Source organism: Manacus candei, unplaced genomic scaffold, assembly GCF_025592945.1.
Source record: "Manacus candei isolate 608988 ecotype Guabito, Panama unplaced genomic scaffold, ASM2559294v1 h1tg000076l, whole genome shotgun sequence".
Lineage (NCBI taxonomy): Eukaryota > Metazoa > Chordata > Aves > Passeriformes > Pipridae > Manacus > Manacus candei.
In genome coordinates, this window is record NW_026138124.1 from 3,587,919 (window position 1) to 3,604,953 (window position 17,035).

The 17,035-nt window shown below is 54.2% G+C and overlaps 3 protein-coding genes across 5 annotated transcripts; 2 read left to right on the forward strand and 1 right to left on the reverse strand.

Annotated features, from left to right (window-relative positions):
* Window positions 1–2,157: 2,157 nt before the first annotated feature.
* SPACA6 (sperm acrosome associated 6) lies at window positions 2,158–7,576 on the forward strand. 2 transcript variants are annotated; one of them, XM_051809496.1, is made up of 9 exons: window positions 2,158–2,923; window positions 3,445–3,519; window positions 3,821–3,889; window positions 4,047–4,070; window positions 4,157–4,234; window positions 4,998–5,101; window positions 6,307–6,460; window positions 6,746–6,896; window positions 7,457–7,576. In XM_051809496.1, exons 1-9 carry the CDS (start codon window positions 2,563–2,565, stop codon window positions 7,551–7,553), a joined length of 1,113 nt encoding a protein of 370 aa, XP_051665456.1. In that variant the 5' UTR covers window positions 2,158–2,562; the 3' UTR covers window positions 7,554–7,576. The 2 variants fall into 2 exon arrangements, with proteins under 2 accessions (XP_051665456.1, XP_051665457.1); XM_051809497.1 differs by having other exon boundaries at window positions 6,337–6,460.
* A 1,328-nt stretch (window positions 7,577–8,904) lies between these two features.
* LOC127480886 (fibrinogen-like protein 1-like protein) lies at window positions 8,905–11,399 on the forward strand. 2 transcript variants are annotated; one of them, XM_051809498.1, is made up of 3 exons: window positions 8,905–9,004; window positions 9,475–9,606; window positions 10,196–11,399. In XM_051809498.1, the coding sequence occupies exons 1-3, from the start codon at window positions 9,001–9,003 to the stop codon at window positions 10,819–10,821; spliced, it is 762 nt and encodes a 253-aa protein (XP_051665458.1). In that variant the 5' UTR covers window positions 8,905–9,000; the 3' UTR covers window positions 10,822–11,399. The 2 variants fall into 2 exon arrangements, with proteins under 2 accessions (XP_051665458.1, XP_051665459.1); XM_051809499.1 differs by having other exon boundaries at window positions 8,963–9,004; window positions 9,478–9,606.
* Window positions 11,400–13,090: 1,691 nt separating this feature from the next.
* Window positions 13,091–15,848, reverse strand: LOC127480748 (fibrinogen-like protein 1-like protein). The gene is made up of 3 exons (XM_051809210.1): window positions 15,802–15,848; window positions 14,875–14,994; window positions 13,091–13,844 (listed from the first exon to the last, which is right to left on the reverse strand). The coding sequence occupies exons 1-3, from the start codon at window positions 15,803–15,805 to the stop codon at window positions 13,204–13,206; spliced, it is 765 nt and encodes a 254-aa protein (XP_051665170.1). The 5' UTR covers window positions 15,806–15,848; the 3' UTR covers window positions 13,091–13,203.
* Window positions 15,849–17,035: the final 1,187 nt, after the last annotated feature.

Here is a 17,035-nt window from a genome sequence, read left to right on the forward strand (position 1 = left end):
CACCTTGTGCTCAGTCTGGTGGCAGAGAGACAGGAGGGAGGAGAAAGGTTGAGGAGCATCAGGGAGCCTGAGGAAGAGAGAGGCTGGTGGGAGCAGGCTTTGTCTGTGTTTTTATTATTTCTTTATTAAATTAACCAACTCCTCAAATGCGATTCTTCTCTCTTCTTCGATGTCTATGTCGGAGTACCGGTTGTTCGCTCCTGTCTCTCTGCTTGGGGAAGGTGATGTGTCACGGGCCGGGATGATCTTTATCTGGGTGAGCTGCGGTGCCCACGAGACGTGCTTGGGCTTGCAGGTCTTGGCTGGCCGTTGCTCCTGTGAGGTGGAAGGGCCTGGGGACGAGGGCAGCAAGTGCCCCGAGACCCCCAGCCCTGCCCTGGGGAGCCCATGGCACAGGCAGGGTCAGCAGGGAGAGCCCCAGTGCCGCCTGCCCGAGCCAGGCTCTGTGCCAGAGCACTGAAGCCCATCCCAAGGGCCAGGAAGAGCTGCCAGCGGCCCAAGCGCTGCCTGGGAAGTGAGGGCAGTTCACACACCCTGACATCCCTCACAGGGAATCCAGCCTTTCATGGATAGTCATTCAGCTTGAGCCGGGACTCTTCTCCCAGTTCAGAGACTGGGAGTTTGAGGTTTTTTGGAGTTTTTTTGTTGGGCGTTTTTTTGGGGTTTTTTTCCCCTGCTAAGCAGAATACCCCATTCTCCTGATGTTTGGAGTCAGAATCTTACAGGGAAAGTAAAAGCACTCAAGGAACCTGAGTTCTGGAATTTGCAGTTCTTCTACAATATTATGAGAACATCTGTATAAAAGACAGGTCAAGAAATTCAGGTCAAATCAAAAGGATGCAAGTTTCAATGTATCATTCATGATCATTGGCTTTCTGAAGGCAATTCTGCCTGTGCAGAATGTGCCTTTTTAGTAGGCACAGAAGAGGACACACCTTCTCCATTTGTAGAACAAGTCCCAGCTATCCATTTTGCCTTCCCAGCAATTTTAAAAGAGTCCATCAAACCACTTTTTTCCTCTGATAGTTAAAATTGCAGCCCAGGATAGTTTGGGACAGTACAGATCGTGCTGCCTGCTGAGCCTCAGCAGGCAATGGTGGGTTTCTGTCTGGAGTTTAATGGTCTCAGTCCCCCTTTGGAGTCTCTGGTGCCAATGGTTCAGAGATCAGCCCACACCGGGGCTAATTTTCCATCCTGCTGCTGGGCAGCACTGCTGAGGCAGCCAGGGATGGAAGGAGCTCTAGGAATTCCCTTCTCAAGTCCAGCTGAACCTCAGGAAGTTTTTTGCAGCATCTACATCACCTGACAAGGTCTCCAACTTTTCCTGGCTTCAACTCAGTTTCTGCTCTGCAGGAGATGTTTGGCAAGCATTGAATTGGAGCAGCCTGAGCTGTTGGATCCTCCTGTCACTTTTTGTCATCATGTGCTATGTCAGACACCTGCCATTGATGGGTCACTATCTGAGTGTTCAGAAACAGGAGAGGGATATAAGTGAACATTTTTAAGCTGGATGGAAACAGCAGCTTGAATTTATTCAACATTTTGGCACGTGCCAGGGCAGCTCTGACAGCATCCTCTGCCTTTTAGTGATGCTGGGTAAGCACATGAATCTTCAGTCTCTTACTCATTTTTCACCTGCAGACACCTAAGTGTGTTGCTTCCTGCATCAGCTCTTGTCCCTGTAAAACCAACAGCCTGTCTCTGAGTCTTTTGCTTTGTAGTAAATGATATTATTTATTTCGTATTTTAGTTCATGTACATTTCCCTCTTTCTCCCCTCCCTGTTTTGGAGAGCTGAGTGATCTAATAACTTGAAGGTGCACCAGGGGTGTATTCCTCTACTCAAGAATACAGTACAGGAGAGAGGCAGAGTTGTCTCCTCGGGGCACATGTACAAACACCATGTCCCTGACGGTCCTAGCCGTGTTTGGCAGCGGTGCTGCCATCGCCCTGGGATGGCTCAGTGCCACAGCTGAAAGGGAAAAGACGACATGACAGCCAGGGGGGGGTCCAAACAGACTGGTAGCTCGAAGCTATCGCAACTTTATTAAGGTGTGCCACCCTTATTTATAGGGTGGGAAGGGAAGGTTCCAGAGACCGGGGAGGAGCATGGGACAGGCAGGAATATAGACCAATCAGAAGGGAAAGGAGGGAATAAGGAAAGAGTGGGAGCCAGCAGGGGAAACATCTGCAATGCAGCAGGTTATAACCAATCAGAAAATAGGTAATAAACATGAAGGGAAAACTGTGAAAACATTTGACGTAAACCAGGGTACATTTATAACTTTTGTTAACAATTCTGTTCAGTCCCAGTCTGTAAAATAGTCTCAATCTTCATAACTGGACACTGAATGCTTAGAATCCATGTCCTCCTCTGTCGCCGCTTCAGCTATGGTCTCTCGCAGCTGCCTTCTCCACCTTGCAAACTTCTCCTTTTCCTCCTCCATGCTCCCCGCAGCTCAGAGTTTCCAGCTCAGACTCAGTGCCAGGGTTGCCTGCACGTTTCTTGCTGCGTTCTGCTCGCACCTTTGGCTGCTGTGAGCTCCATGTGGCTGCCTCGAGTATGACCTCATGCCTTATCTGGTTCCCTGGTGACCCAGGTGCCCAGGCTCCGCTTTGGAACCCCACTGTTACCCAAGGAACTCGGCATTTGGGTGATAGGTCTGGGGTCATGGGGTGGTGGTGGGTGGCCCTGATGCTGGTGCTGGTCCCCTGGCGCCCTAGAAATGCTGGCTTGTGGCTGTGGGTGGCCCTGGTGCTCTGCCTCCCTGGGGTGCACTCCTGCCTGCTCTGCTTTGGGCCCCCCAAAATGCGGGAACAACTCTGCCGCGAGATTACTGGGGCCTCTGCCAAGAACCCCAAAAATAAAAAATGCCAAGAGGACCTTGTTGAGGCTGCTAAACCACTTGCCTCTGTCGCTGTGGGTACGTCATGGGACCCCAGGGACCCCGAACCCAAAAGGGATCCTGCCCAAGAACCTCCATCCTGACTGGCCCTTCTTTTCTGTGGGTCCTCTATCCCAAGGGGGACCCGTGCCCTGAACAGCACCCTACAGTCCTCTGGGATTCCCCACTTCAACCAAGGCCCTCACACTGACACTGACCAGGATCCAGGGAAGTTATGGACCCCAGTCACCCACCCCAGACAAGCATCCTTGGGACTCAGAACCACGCCAAGGCCTCCCCAGTCCTGATCTGGACCCCAGGGACCTTTGGGAACCCCAGCCCTGCCCAAGACCCTAAGAATCACTCAACCTTGACCGGAGACACACTGGGGACCCCTTGGCCCTACCTGGGACCTTAGGAGTCCCCAGGGATACCTGACCCTTCCCAGTAACCCTAAACCCTGGTCAGAACTCTAGGAATCCCCAGAAACCCCCCAGACCTTACTGAAACTCCAACCCTAACCCTGTATACTGATTCTAGTGTCCCTGTACTGGTTCCAGGGGCCGGGCAGCATGACGAACTTCGAGACATTGTCTTGGATGCTCTGTATTATATAGAGGAGCAAAAGAACAAGAGTGAGCAGGGGACATGGGACATGGGGCATAGGATGTGGAGGCCTTGAAGGGGCATGGGGTGGAGGTGAAATATGGAGGTCTGGAGGTAGTAAAGGGATAATCGGGGAATCCTGAGGTTATATGGGCTTCAAAGTATACAGTTTCTTGGGGGGGTTGAGAGGGTATTTGGGAATAGATGGGACTCCAGGATGGATATATGGGGTTGAGGTGAGTTGTACGGGGGATCTGTGGTGTCTGGGAAGGGTTTATGGGGATGCTGGGGAGGACACATTGTCTCATCTGGACATCTGGGTCGCCCCAGAGCCCTTAAACAAGTCCCTGCAGGAAGCTGTCGACACAATCTGGGTGAAGCTGAGCCGGATGACAAAAGGTATGGGGCCAGTGGGGACCCCCACCCTGGGAACCGCAGTCCTAGAGAAACTCCCAGGGACTCCATCTGGGCTGGACAAGGGCTGAGCCCTGACAGCTCATCGTAAGGGTGTGAGTCCCTGCTGTTCCCCAGTCTAACGCTGCTTCCTCTCCACCAGTTCCAGCCTGCGTCCCACCCTGTGGTGAGTGCCTGCCCCCTTGTCTTGCCCTTCCTTGTCCCCTAGTACATCTCCCACTCCCCTGGGACCACCAAGTCTCTCTTTCCCAGGATTCCAGCCAGATGCCCGTGTCTTCCAGTGTGCTACCTGTCACTTTGCAGACTGCGAGTTTCCCCTGGACTGCCCAGGTATGGGACCATGCCAGGTTGTTGCATTAAGAGTAAGGAAATCTTCCCCAACTTACCCCCTTTCTTAGGTTATTTTTATACTATTTTTAATATTTTGGTGGAGCTTGAGTGACTCCAGCCATGCCTTTGGTACTGACTGGGGGCAGATGGTATCGCTTTGCTTTTAAAGGTCCAGGCTAGAAAGATGCAGAGCATGCACTCAGCGAGGAGTAGTTGTACATTGAGGGTGGGTAGCTGTTGAGATGGAGGTGTGTTTGGTATTATAATGAGATGATAATGAGCAAAGTACCTCCGAGGGACAGGATTTCACCACAAAATCCAGTAATTGCTATCTCAGCAACTGATATTCTGAAAGGAACAGGATATTACCTCTTGTTTGGCAAATGCCATGTGTTGTATCAGCCCCACTGAGTTCCCATACCTGCTGTGATCCCAACATGTGTAAAGTGATCCTTAAATACCAACTACATTCTACCCCGGAATTCTACAACTCTCTTTAGGATGTGGATGTAACTTTAGTCTCAGTAATTTTCCCCCAGTAATTCTTCCACCCAGACCCAGGCACCCAGGCTGGGCTCACCTCCCCCCCAGAGCTGGGTGCCCCCAGGGCTCTGGAGACACCCCGTATTTCTCACCTGTGCTCCCACCCTGAGCACACCTGCCAAGGTGTCCAGCTGCCCGTCCCTGCAGCCAGCACAGGAGCACCATCCCCTCTGTCAGGGCACACCCAGGTGTGAGCTCACGTGCCTGGCAATGCTCCCAGTGCAGGACCTGCGGACCTACACGGATGAGACCATCGTGCTGCTCTGTGACGTGCCCTTCTCCTTCCCCGGCAGCCTGCCCGTCACCTGGATGTATGTCCCAAATGTGAGTTGCACGTGAGCGTGGAAGGGTGTGAGTAGACATTCAGGGGAGGGCTGGGCACGGGTAGCCAGGCCTGCACACACACACAGCTGTTTGCTTGGCGTGAGGTCTCTCACGGGTACTGCTGCCACCATGTGCTGGAAGTAGCAGCTGTGAAAGCACACACAGGGGGCAGGTCACTCGTGTGTTTGCAGGTCCATGTGTGCACATGTAGAGTCATAAAATTACAGGATGGTTTGGGTTGGAAGGGACCTTAAAGCTCATCTCATTCCACCCCCTGCAATGGGTAGGGACACCTTCCTCTAGACAAGGTTGCTCCAAGCCCCATCCAACCTGGTCTAACTGAACAAGTTATGTTTCTTTAAAAAGGAGCCTATGCATCAGTGAGGGAAAATGTTAAGAGGTGATTTTAGATAATGGATGACGGGTAAGCTCTGGGTGATGTCCATGTGTTAGAAAAACAAATTAAAAATTTAGGGCTTTTGACATACTTTAGTATTCTCAGACCTGGAGGGGGAAGTTAACAAACCCTGGAAGAGAAATTTACTGTTGAGAACTGAACACCAGGATTGCAGAATTTATAAACCACAAAGACATGTTACATAAACCAGAGATGCCCTGTCTGGGAAAAAGATAATTAAAAGACTGAAAATGTGGACCAATTAACATGAAAAGCAAGAAATCCATAACCAATAGAATAATAATGCATGAAGAGAACTATATAACATGTAAGCCAATGAACACTACATCTTTTGTTTGCTAAAATGTATAAATAGTTAAAAGTTTTCATGACTGATGTAAATGTGAAGCAATACCCGTGTACCTCAGCACTGAATAATGTCGGCTTTCTGATTAGAGTGTTCATTTCCTGGGTTTTGGTGACACTGGGCTTGAACACTTTCAGGAACAGGGCAGCCACAGCTTCTCTGGACAACCTGTGCCAGGGCCTCACCACCCCCACAGGGAAGAACTCCTTCCCACATGTGCAGGAAATGACTTTTGTGTCCACTGTGGTTGTGCATCCCTGTGTGCACACATGGGGGGCACAGGGAGAGTGTGTGGGACAGGAGGTGTGTCCACGTGCACCAGCACAAGAAGCATGAAGGGGACATGTCAAGCACATGCAGGACACGGGTGCCTTTGTATGCACACGTGTGCTGTCCCATGTACCTTATGGGCTGTGCTGACAGATCCCCCCCACGCCCCAGCTGCGCACACAGGACATGTCACTGTTCAAGGAGCTGAAGGGGAATCCAAAGAACCCCTCCAGCCTGACCATCGAGGAGCCCGCTCCAGGAACTGTTGCCTGTCGCCTGGGGGAAGTTTCCAAGCCCTTTGTCCGCAAGTTCTTCTACCTCAATGGTGAGCCCAGACACCTGAGTGCCCTGGGGGCAGGGAGCAGTGAGGGGGGGAGCTGAACCCCAGACACCCGGGTCCGTGGGATGGGGGTGCTTGGGGGTGTGGGCAGGGTGCCAGGGTACGTCAGTTCATGGTGGACAGGTGAACTGGAGCAGGTGTTCCCTGATCCCTGGCTCCTCTGGGGGCGGTGGGGCATGTGAGTTGGAGCGGGTACCCCGAGACAGTGAGGTCTGTGGCTGGGGCAGGTGCTGCAGGGCCCCGTGACCTGAGGTGCCGGTGTCCCCACAGTGTCAGAGGGGAGCGTGGAGGAAGAGAGAGGGCTCCAGGCTGTGTTCAGGGCTGTGCTGCACTGGCTCCACAACGAGATCCCCCAAGCTCCCATACCAACAATGGGGCTGGCACTGGGAGTTGCCTCCATGGCGCTTGTGCTGCTGGTGGTGTGAGTATTGCTGACCTGGTAGTCTGTACCCTCAAAGTCCCCATGGCTTCTGGGGTCCCTCACAGAGCAGCAAGGGACTCCCAAACCCCACTGGATTCTCAGTCGCTTGGGATTCTCTCCAAGTGGGAGGGGACCCAGGTGTCCAAGGATGGACCATAGACTGCCAGGACTCCTAAACTCACAGGGCCCTCCATGTCCCCAGGACTCCCATTGTCCTCTGGTCCATTCCAGGATCTCCCCCTTGCACCCAGGATCACTCCAGGCTGCCTTGCTTCCCACAGATTCCCTAATTGCCCCTGAAACCCTGCAACTTTCCCATGTTTTTCCTAGAACCCCTACTGTCCCTTTGGGTGCCCCAGTTACATTCAGTTGTCCCAGTTGCCCTCAGGGTCCCACTCCTTTACCCTCAGAGCCATCAGTTGCTCCAAGGGCCTCCCAGTTGCCCCTTGAGCCCCCCAGATGCCCCATGTGTACCCATTGCCACCCCCACATCCTCTGATGGAAATATAGGGTGTCCTCCCTGCTTCCCCTCTTTCTTCATCCCTCCTTCTGTCTCCCAGGGCCCTGTGGCAATGTGCCCGCTGGACATCCCGCAGGCGTGAACAACAGGGTATCCTGGAGGATTCCGGATCCCCGGATTCACCCTTGGGACCTTAACACATGGATTCATCCCCGAGGACCAACATTTCTGCATCTGGTTTTCTTGTGCTGGTTGTGCAAATGGGAACAGTCTAGAAACAGAAATACAGAGTTCTGAAAATCTGGATTATGCCGGTGGTAGAAATCTGGGGTTCTTTGACTTGCAGACAGAAAAACTGGGTACCAGGCAGCATTTTCCTTTTCGTGGGTGGACATTCCAGCTGCAGTTGGAGCTGTAGAGCTATCAGTGCTTGTGATGATGATGGTGGAGGAGCCCGAGCTGTGGCCCCCAGGCTGCAGCCCAGCCTGTCCTGCCCTGTCCTGACCCCAGCAAGGACCTGCTGGGGTCCTTCTGCAGGTGTCCTCCATTCCCCTCTGTGTGCACCCAGATCTCCTCTGTTTCCCTCATCAAATACTCAGATCTTCTCTGTTCTTTCTAGTGTCTGCTTGCGTCTCCCCTCTGGGCACACTCACATCCCTCTTTTTCATGACAAGTACCCTCAGATTCCATCCGTTACCCTCCACTGGTGATCAGATCCCATTGTCCATTCTGTGGGTGTTCAGTTCCTATGGGTTCCATGATGATGTCCCTCCCAGCCCCTCTGTGCACCCTTGTTTCCTTCCACTTTCCCTCCATGCACACTTAGGTCCCCTCCATTCCCCTCACGCTCAGATTCCTGTTGCTTGCCCTCCATCCACCCGGTTTCATTCCGGTCCTGGGCAGACACTTGCTTTCCTCTGTAGCCATCATCCTGCATGACCAGTCCCCCAAACCCAGTGCCCAGAGGCCACAGCTGTCTCATCTGCCGTACAGAAATCTTTCAAGGCCATTCAGCTGCCTTCTTGCAGGTCAGGACTGTGGCCCACGGGTGAGTCAAGACTTCCTCTGCTTCCCTTAGATGGAAACCCCTCTGCCTGTGTCCTGTGCTCCAGAATGCACCAGCTGCTCCAAACACTGTCACACAACTCCCTGCAAGTCTTGGGGCCCCACCCAGAGCTGGGCTTGACAGGAGCAGATTAAACAAGAGCCCCTTGACCTGGCAGCACCTGCTGCAGTGGTGGGAGGCAGGGACAGCCCCGTGTTTGCTCTCCACCTGGTTGGTGACTGTGGCGTTCAAGTGTTTGTTCACTGAGCTACACTCTTCAAAGTTCCCAAATATGCTTGTTACCAGGGGAAATTCCATCCAAGTCGCTAAGCACTCACAGAAGAGACCATTCCAAGGATTCTTGCTGGCATGGGGATTATTTTCTTTGCAGCTCAGGGACCTGTGCACTCAGAACCACAGGCACCTCCACCTCAGCTGGTATTTTCTGAGGGCACAGAGGAAACCAACCTGATCTCCTCCTCCAGGAGAAAAGGGGGGCAGGACCCACTCAGCCCGCCCACTGCAGGAGGCACTACAAATGCCTCTGTGCAACCGGCTGCTCCAGAGCTCTGTGCTCCAGAGCATTCCCACCTGGAGCCATGGGTGAGTACAGGGCTGGGAAGAGGGGGGATTCTTACCAGCAGTGGGGGGAGCACAGGTAGGGCAGCCCAGCAATAGGGAGAGGCTCCATGCACACTGATGGGGAGCAGTGGCACCAGTGCCCTCCTGGGAGCACCAGCAGCTCGTCCCCTGCCTTCTGGCTCACCCCAGCCAGTCCCCTGCTCCAGGGGCCAGGAGTGAAACTTGGCTCAGTTGGTTGTTGGGTGCTTTGCTCCACCCAAAACCACCCCGTGCTTGACTTGCCGGGAGCAGATCAAGGGGGAAAGGCAAGGTTGTCTACCCCTTGGGCAAGCCTTCTGGCTTGCAGGAAGCAGCCTGATGCTGCCCAGCATTCTTGGTGCTCTCCTGCACCTCAAAGGGTCGTGTTAACTGTGGTGCTGGAGCCATGGGATGTCCAGACTCTCTGCAGGGAGGGCCCTGTTTCATCTTTTCTCTGTCTTGTCCCTTTCTAGCAGCCCAGTGCCTTCTGCTCCTTGCTTCCCTGCTGCTTTTGGCTGCTCCAGGCCACTGTGTGCATATAGAAACCCTAAACATCTTCAAGAAATCTCCCTCCAATGCTTCGGCGAGTGCTCTGAAGAAAACCAGTAGGTAGCATCCCATGGGCATCTGGTGTGGTGTGCTTGTGTACAGCCAGCTCTGGGTGGGAAAAGGCCCTGAACCATCCCTAACCCTGGCCCTGCTCTGGGATGGAGGATGGTGGAAATGTACCCAGTGCAGGCTGCAGTGTGTGTGTGTGTGTGTGTGCACTGTGCAGGCTGGGGGGGTGGCTGTGTCTGCTTGAAGAGGTCATTTTTCTGCTGTTCCCTCGGTCACAGGCAGGGGCAAGGTCCCCTTCGCCTTCCTCCCAGCATGACCCTGTTGTAGTGGCACAACCCCTTTTTCAGGAGACCTAGAGGAGCCCTGTGGTGCCCATATTCAGTCTCTTTGCCTCGTACCAGCGTAGCCCAGTGGGTCTGAGACCTTTCACTGGGGCTTATTTCTGTTGGTGTTCCATATTGAAAAGGAACAGAGGGTCGAGGCCAACCCACTCTCACCTCCAGACCTCTCTAGGCTGGGAGAGGTGATTATCCCCCAGGTGCTCTGGCGAGATGTCCCTCTCTCCTGCCCCTGGGTGAGACAAGGTCTTGTCCTGTTGTACTGGCTTTTGTTCAGTCCCCTTCTGTCCTGCTCCAGGTTGGCCCAGGGACTGCAGTGAGGTCCCTGATGGCAGTTCCAGCGGTGTCTACATCATCCAGCCCTCAGGATTGCACCCCATCATGGTGTACTGTGAGATGGGTGGAGATGGGGGCTGGACTGTGATCCAGAGGAACCGGCAGGACACGGATATCACCTGGAATGAGTCCTGGAGCACCTACAAGCACGGCTTTGGGAACGTGCACACCGAGTACTGGCTGGGCACTGAGAACATCCACCAGATCACCAGGCAGAAGGTCTACCAGGTCAGGTTTGTCATCTGGGATGCTTCAAACAACAAGAGGTTTGCAGACTACAACCTGTTCAGCCTGGACGATGAGTCCCAGGGCTACCGGCTGAGGCTGGGAGCGCACTCGGGGACGGCAGAGGATGCCATGGACTCAGATAATCCCAGGAAAGTGCACAACAACATGAAGTTCTCCACAAAGGATCGGGACCAGGACACTTACAGAGGGAACTGTGCCTCCCGCTACGGGGGCGGGTGGTGGTACTCGGCGTGTTACTCCGTGCGGCTGAACGTCAAGGGGAGCATCACGTGGGGCAGGCTGTGCAAGGGGAACTGCAAAGCCTCTGCCATCCTCATCAAACCAGCTCCCTACCACTAGAACTCCTTCCCTCTTCTGTCCCCCCTGGGCACATGGCCAGGCCAGCGCCCTGCTGGGGCCTGTTTGATGACGGGGGGCTGGGGGTGAGTAGGGTTGTTCCTCTGTATCAAGAGCTGCTTTGTTTTCCTCTTATCCTGAAAAGTAGCAAAGTTCCCTGCTCTGTCTTTGGCCATTCACCTGCGGTGGGTTTTGGGGGATCATTATTAGCACGCATGTTTGTGAATACTGCAGTGTCCAAGCATTTTCCTTCTGGGGACAAAACTGTGCTCAGAAGCTTAAGACCCTCCTGGTCCAGCAAGGTCTTACTCTCTTTCTGCTTTGTGGGTATAATGTTTTCAGTAGAAAAATATCCATCACTAGCTAACCTGACCTACACTGCACTGAGCCCAGGGCAGGCTGTACCTGCACCACAACCCTGCTGCAGTCTGTATTCATCCTGCCAAATAAAATCACTTTCAGATCTGCATAGGTGTCCTTCATTTGTTTGGGAGCTCCTTGCAACTGCTCCCAGTTTCCTGCCAGGAGCAGACCTGAGACTCCTGGTGCAGCAGGAAACTGTTTTCAAAGGGGAATTTTTTCATGAGACTTAGGTGAGGAATTAAAGACAAAACTTTCACTTAATGGAGAGAGTTGGATTCCAAGGTGGGGATCTTCCAAAAAGGGAATGCAGTAGCACGTGGTCAGTAGCAAGCACTGAGGGTGGGAGGGAAGCATCAGGTCAGTTCAGCCCTGCCAGCCATGACCTGGAGCTCACCAGACACCAGAGGCCAGGCCAGCATCATCCTGCCTTATTAACCTTGTGAACAGTGGGAGGGAAATGGGAGAGTGAACAGGCAAGAAAGGAACAACAGCACTGCAAGGCCACACAGCAGCACATGGTCAGTATGTCTGGGCATGTGTAAGATCCAAGCCTGATGTGGCAGGGATCCCACAGTTTCAAGTTTTTGGATCAGCTTGGGTCTTTATGAGTTTGCTCCAGTGTGGACATGGTGCCTGTGATGTGGTCTCCCAGTACTGAGCAGAAGGAGTCTCCCAGTGCTGGGAGATGTCTTGCTGGCTGCCCTCTTGCTAACAGAGCCCAGGAATGCAGCTCAGCATCACTCAGGATCAGAGTGCTGTTTACCAGCAGCCCAAAGCCCTTCTGTCCAGCCTCTCCCCTCACATTAGGTTGTACATCCAGGCTGGAGCACCAATAACTTTTTTAACCAGCAGACATATCTCTCAGTCCAGAAATGTTACTCTCAAGTCAGCTCCAACTGGGAAGCCTTTCTCAACCAGCAGCACCCTCACATACCCCCATCTCCCCATGCAGCAGTGCTGCCTGCCCTCAAGTGCCACCAGGGCAGCCAAGGAATGCTCCTCAGGAACTCCATAGCTCCTCAGGAACACAGTACTGCCCATAGCTCTGCAGGGTGTCCTGGAACTTGAGTCACAGACCTTGCTTGGCTCCAGAGCCCCATGTTGTTCAGCATTCCCAGCCACAAACCTTGCTCAAGCTCAGCTTTTCTCCCAAAGACTGAGGAGAGGAACCATGGGTTCTTTCAAGCCCAAAGTTAAAACTTCCCTCCATTCCAAGGGAGCTCCACAGACACATTTCCCCTTGGCTGCAGGGAACAATGGGACTGACTGACACACATCACTCACACCCTCAGAGGAGCCCACTGCCCTCTGCACACTCCAAGCTGTGGTGGTTTCTTCCCTTTCCCAGCACAGAACAACCACCTAGCCATGGACAGTGGCAAACTGTGAGTGAGGGGTTTGCAAGGTATGGGCTTTGCTGGTCCTATTGACTAATTGTAGCCTTACAGCCCCAGTCCAGTGCTCAGTGACTGGAAAAAACAAATTGGAAAGAATATTGCCTAACACACTTTAATTTTCCCCAGGTCTGCCTCCCTGAAGACTGGACAGAGAGATCCCCCCACACCTGTGTGCAGGCAGACACGAGGCAGCACAGTCTGGCTCCAGGGTTTATTGCAGCTGATTCCTCCCACCGTGGGTAGCAGAGCTGTGGGGGGAGCGGGGCCCGGGGAGGGAGCAAGGCCTGAGCAAAGCGGGGTCCACCGACTGCGTGGGGCAGGGAACTGGCACCGTGTCCCCCTCCCCAGGACGGGGGTGGGCGCACCCACCCCAAACCAGTGCCTGTGCCCCAGTGCCGGCCGGCACCGCGGCACTGGGCGGAGCTGCCCCTGTGCCCAGGGTTCCAGGCCACGGCTCCTGGGCCCCAGAGCTGCTGTGTTTCAGCTGGTGAGGGTGCAGGAGCTGCGGGCAGAGCAGGACGTGCACTGGGACTCGCAGGGGACAGTGGGCAGGCACGGGAACGGGGCACTGAGCTGGGGATGGTGGCACCCCTTCACTGCCGGGGTTCTGGGCGCTGCAGCAGGGTCAGCACACGTCTGTGGGTTTGACCAGGATGAGGGAGGATGCGCAGTCACCGCTGTCGCAGAATCCCGGCCAAACGATGTAGTTTTTGGCATTGAGCAGGACGTTCTGGCACCTGTTGTACCACCACCCCCCGTAGCTCTTGGCGCAGTTCCCACTGTACTGGTCCTGGTCCTTGTCGACCGTGCTGAACTTCATGTTGTCGTGAATGCCCCCCTTCTTGGGGTGGTAGAGGGTCAGGTAGTCGTCCCCGTCGCCAGAATGCCGGCCCAGCCTCAGTGGGTACCCGCTGTCCTCGCTCTCCACCCTGAAGATGTCGTACTCGGCGAAGTGGGTGACGTTGGTTTTGTCCCGCACGACGAAACGCACCTTGTAGGTGCCCTGCTGGGTCAGCAGGTGCAGGTACTCGGTGCCCAGCCAGTAATCGGCGTGCACGTTCCCGAAGCCGTACTTGTAGGTGGTCCAGGATTGCTTCCAGTTGAGCTCAGTGTCATGAGAGTTTCTCTGGACAACGGTCCAGCCCTTGCCTTCAGTGTCCATGTCGCACCAGACGACGCGCGGGGGGGACCGGGCCGGCTGGATGACATACACCCCGCTGGGGCTGTTCTTGCGCAGGCGGCTGCAGTCTGGGGGGAACCCTGAGGCTGCAGCAACAAACACGGGTTGAGGTGGGAGAGAGAAGGATCATGAGTCTGTCAGGGCAACGAGGTGCTCCCGTAGGGCAGTGAGAACGCAGGACAAAAAGGGGTGGTTCTGCCTGCGGCTTTTTCGTTGGCTCATCCTTGGGGAACCCAGAAAATCTCTCTAAGACAGTGACCCCTGTAAGAGCCCTGGAATCTATTTCTTATGGTTTGCTGTTTCATTTAGAACCTTTGTTGGACATCATTGGCATCTGGCCAAGGAAAGAAGGGGAAAAAAATCTTCCAGATGCCAGTGGTGTCCTTCAAGTGTATCTGGCCCATACACAACATCCTTGATATACTGAGATACAGCTCTTGCAAGGACCAGAAGTGTCCAAAATGCTCCACTGGATGGCGATGTGTAATGAGAATTTATGTTATCCCTGGGGGTCATGGCATTGAAAAAGAAGGCTTAGTTCTGCCGTGGTCTCATAGGGATCTCTTCTCCCAGCTTGTTACAGTTTATCTGATCTGTCATGACTCACTGGACAAACTAATTTACTATCTAATTCGTTTTTCTTGGTTTGTGTCTGATAGGAGACAATTTGCCATGCGTAATTCCAATTCAACCCCTGAAAATCTGTTTTACTCAGACACAGGTCTTGCAGGAACTGTAACCCTCCCTTGCAGGGAGTAAGGGAATGCTCCTCATCCAAGAAGAGCAAAACTAAAAAACCAAATAGCTGGGAGGATCTCTCCTAGAACTGATGCTCACAGTCATGGCAGAACAATCCTGCCAAGGTGTTTGGGCAGGAACCTGTTGGTTTCAGCATAGACCCACCAAAGGGGTGAAGGTGGCTTGGCAGGAGTCAGGCTCTACAAGCCACGGCCCTGGGGCTTGTGTGTGAGGGGTTCCTGTGCTGTGCATCCCCCTGGGTGTTTGCTGGCCTTCCCTAGCCCACAGCAGACCCGAGAGTCAGCGCTGAGCCAGGGAGACCCCATCCTGCTCTGTCCCTCGGTGCCCAGCCCGCATCCCCCACTGACCCCTACTCACCGCTCCGGGGGCTGGCGGTGGGCACGGCCGGGCCGGCACTGGCACTGAGGAGAAGCATCGCCACCACCGTGGGCAGGAGGACAAGGTCCCGGTGGAGCTGGTGTGTCCCAGCCTGGAGCCCTGGGGAGGAAAGTGCCCATCACCACCAGGATCCCTGGGTAGCCCCCGGGATGCTCAGAGCAGGGAAGGCAGAGCCAGGGCTCAGTCAGGAGCAAGGAGCTCCCAGGGTGGTGGGAACTGCAGCTCCAGGGCAGGCTCTGCCCTGCAGGGTTAAAGCAAGGTGAGAAATGGCTCTGTCACCTCCTGATCAGCTCCTTCCCTACACCACATGGCAACCTGCAGTTTGTTCTTGGAACCTACAGCCCAAGAGAGGGCAATGACACAGGTGGATCAGTAGCTTGCCAGGTGGGGAGGAATCACAAGAAACAGCTCTTTTTGGAAACTAAGCCAAAGGATGGGTCTTACCGCCCAGGTGCCAGCTCCCAAGCACACAGGAGAAGTCTCTTGGGCCCCCACAGGGACACAAACCCAAACCCTCTGTGCTGACTGCCACCACCCCTCTACATCCTGCACTCACTCAACTCCTGGGGGAGATGCCACCATGCCAGGGGCAGGATCCCTGTGCAGCCACACGTGCCACATGCATTGGTTGGGAAGGGAAAGGACCAAGGTGAAACCTAGGTCTCCACTTTAACCTCCATGGGAACACATGGCACAGGTACCCCAGGGCAGGCACAGGCACCCCAGGGCAGGCACAGGCTGGCACCGAGTGTGTGTGTTGTTTGGAGCTTTGGTCTGGCATCCCTCCTGCTCCCAGCGTGCTGGTGTCCTGCTCATCCTCTCTGTGCCTTTGCATACTCACCCCGTCAGGTCTCGTTTGAGCCCAGCACCACACAGGAGTGAGGTGTCCCTGGGCAGGTCACTCACCCATCACGACAGCACGGCTGTGCAGAGAGCAGGAACCCGGCGGTGCACCCTCCCATGGCGAGCTGTCCACGCCGAATTTATAGGCACTGCACACACCCACGTGTGTTCACACTCAGCAGCTGTAGAGGCACTTGCAGATTGTGACTCGAGCAGTTTCCAGATCCCATGACAGCAGAGCTGAGGGGAGGGAGGCATTCCCTCCCAGCCAGAGAGGTGCAGAGTAGCCCCCTGCATGCTGAGGGATTTCAGTTATTGACTGTCCCTACACAAACACTACACGTGAATTGCCCGCCTGGAGCAAATTCTGGAGAGCTGGGATCAAAGTGAAGTGGAGAGACCCAGCTGTTTAAGGACATACACACAGAAACCAGCAAAGGAGGAGAGGTCTCCTGTGTGCCCAGTCCCAAAGGTGACCTTGGAGAGGTGAGGACAGGTCCTCGGGAGAGGTGCCAGCTTGCTAAGTCTCCTCTGGCAGGTTTTAGGATCAGCATTGGGCTGGAGCCGCTGTCCAGCAGCCAGAGCCACTGTAGACACAGTGTTCCCTGGCACCCCAGTCTGTGTGCTCTGAGCAAGGGCTCCAGGTAACAAACAGGTGCCTGTGGGTCCTTTTGCCACTCTCATTCCCAGTCCCTATCTTTGGCCTGGTCAGACCCTGCAGATCCACCCTCAGCCCCCGAAACATCAACCTGGAGTTGCACTGGTAGCAAAATGCTCTCAGGACAGACACTTTGGGAGGGCTGTTGTTCATACCAGGAGGTGCAGGCAGCTCCATCACCTTGTCAAATTTAAGAGAATAAAGATGTGGCCCTTCTACTTTCTTCTCCTGTGTTGGTTTCTGACCAGATGTCTTCTTCTGGCACAGCTTCACCACACTTGCTGTTCACAGCAAGTCGAGTTCAAGATGAAGCTCCCACCAAACTTTCCGTACTGTGGGAGGCCACATCAAGCAGTGCCACTTGCAGGGATTGATGGACAGCAGCATCCAGACCTCTCCAAGGTAACACATCCCTGGTAAGGAATTCCTGGATGGACAGGACAAGAGAAAGTGGGTTCAAGTTGCACCAAGGGAGGTTTAGATTGGATATTAGGAAAATTTCTTCATGGAGAGGGTTGTCAAGCACTGGAACAAATTGCCCAGAGCAGTGGTGGAGTCACCACCCCTGGAAGCGTTCAAAAAACATGTGGATGTGGCATTTGAGGACATGGTTTAGTGGTGAATATGGTGGTGCTGGGT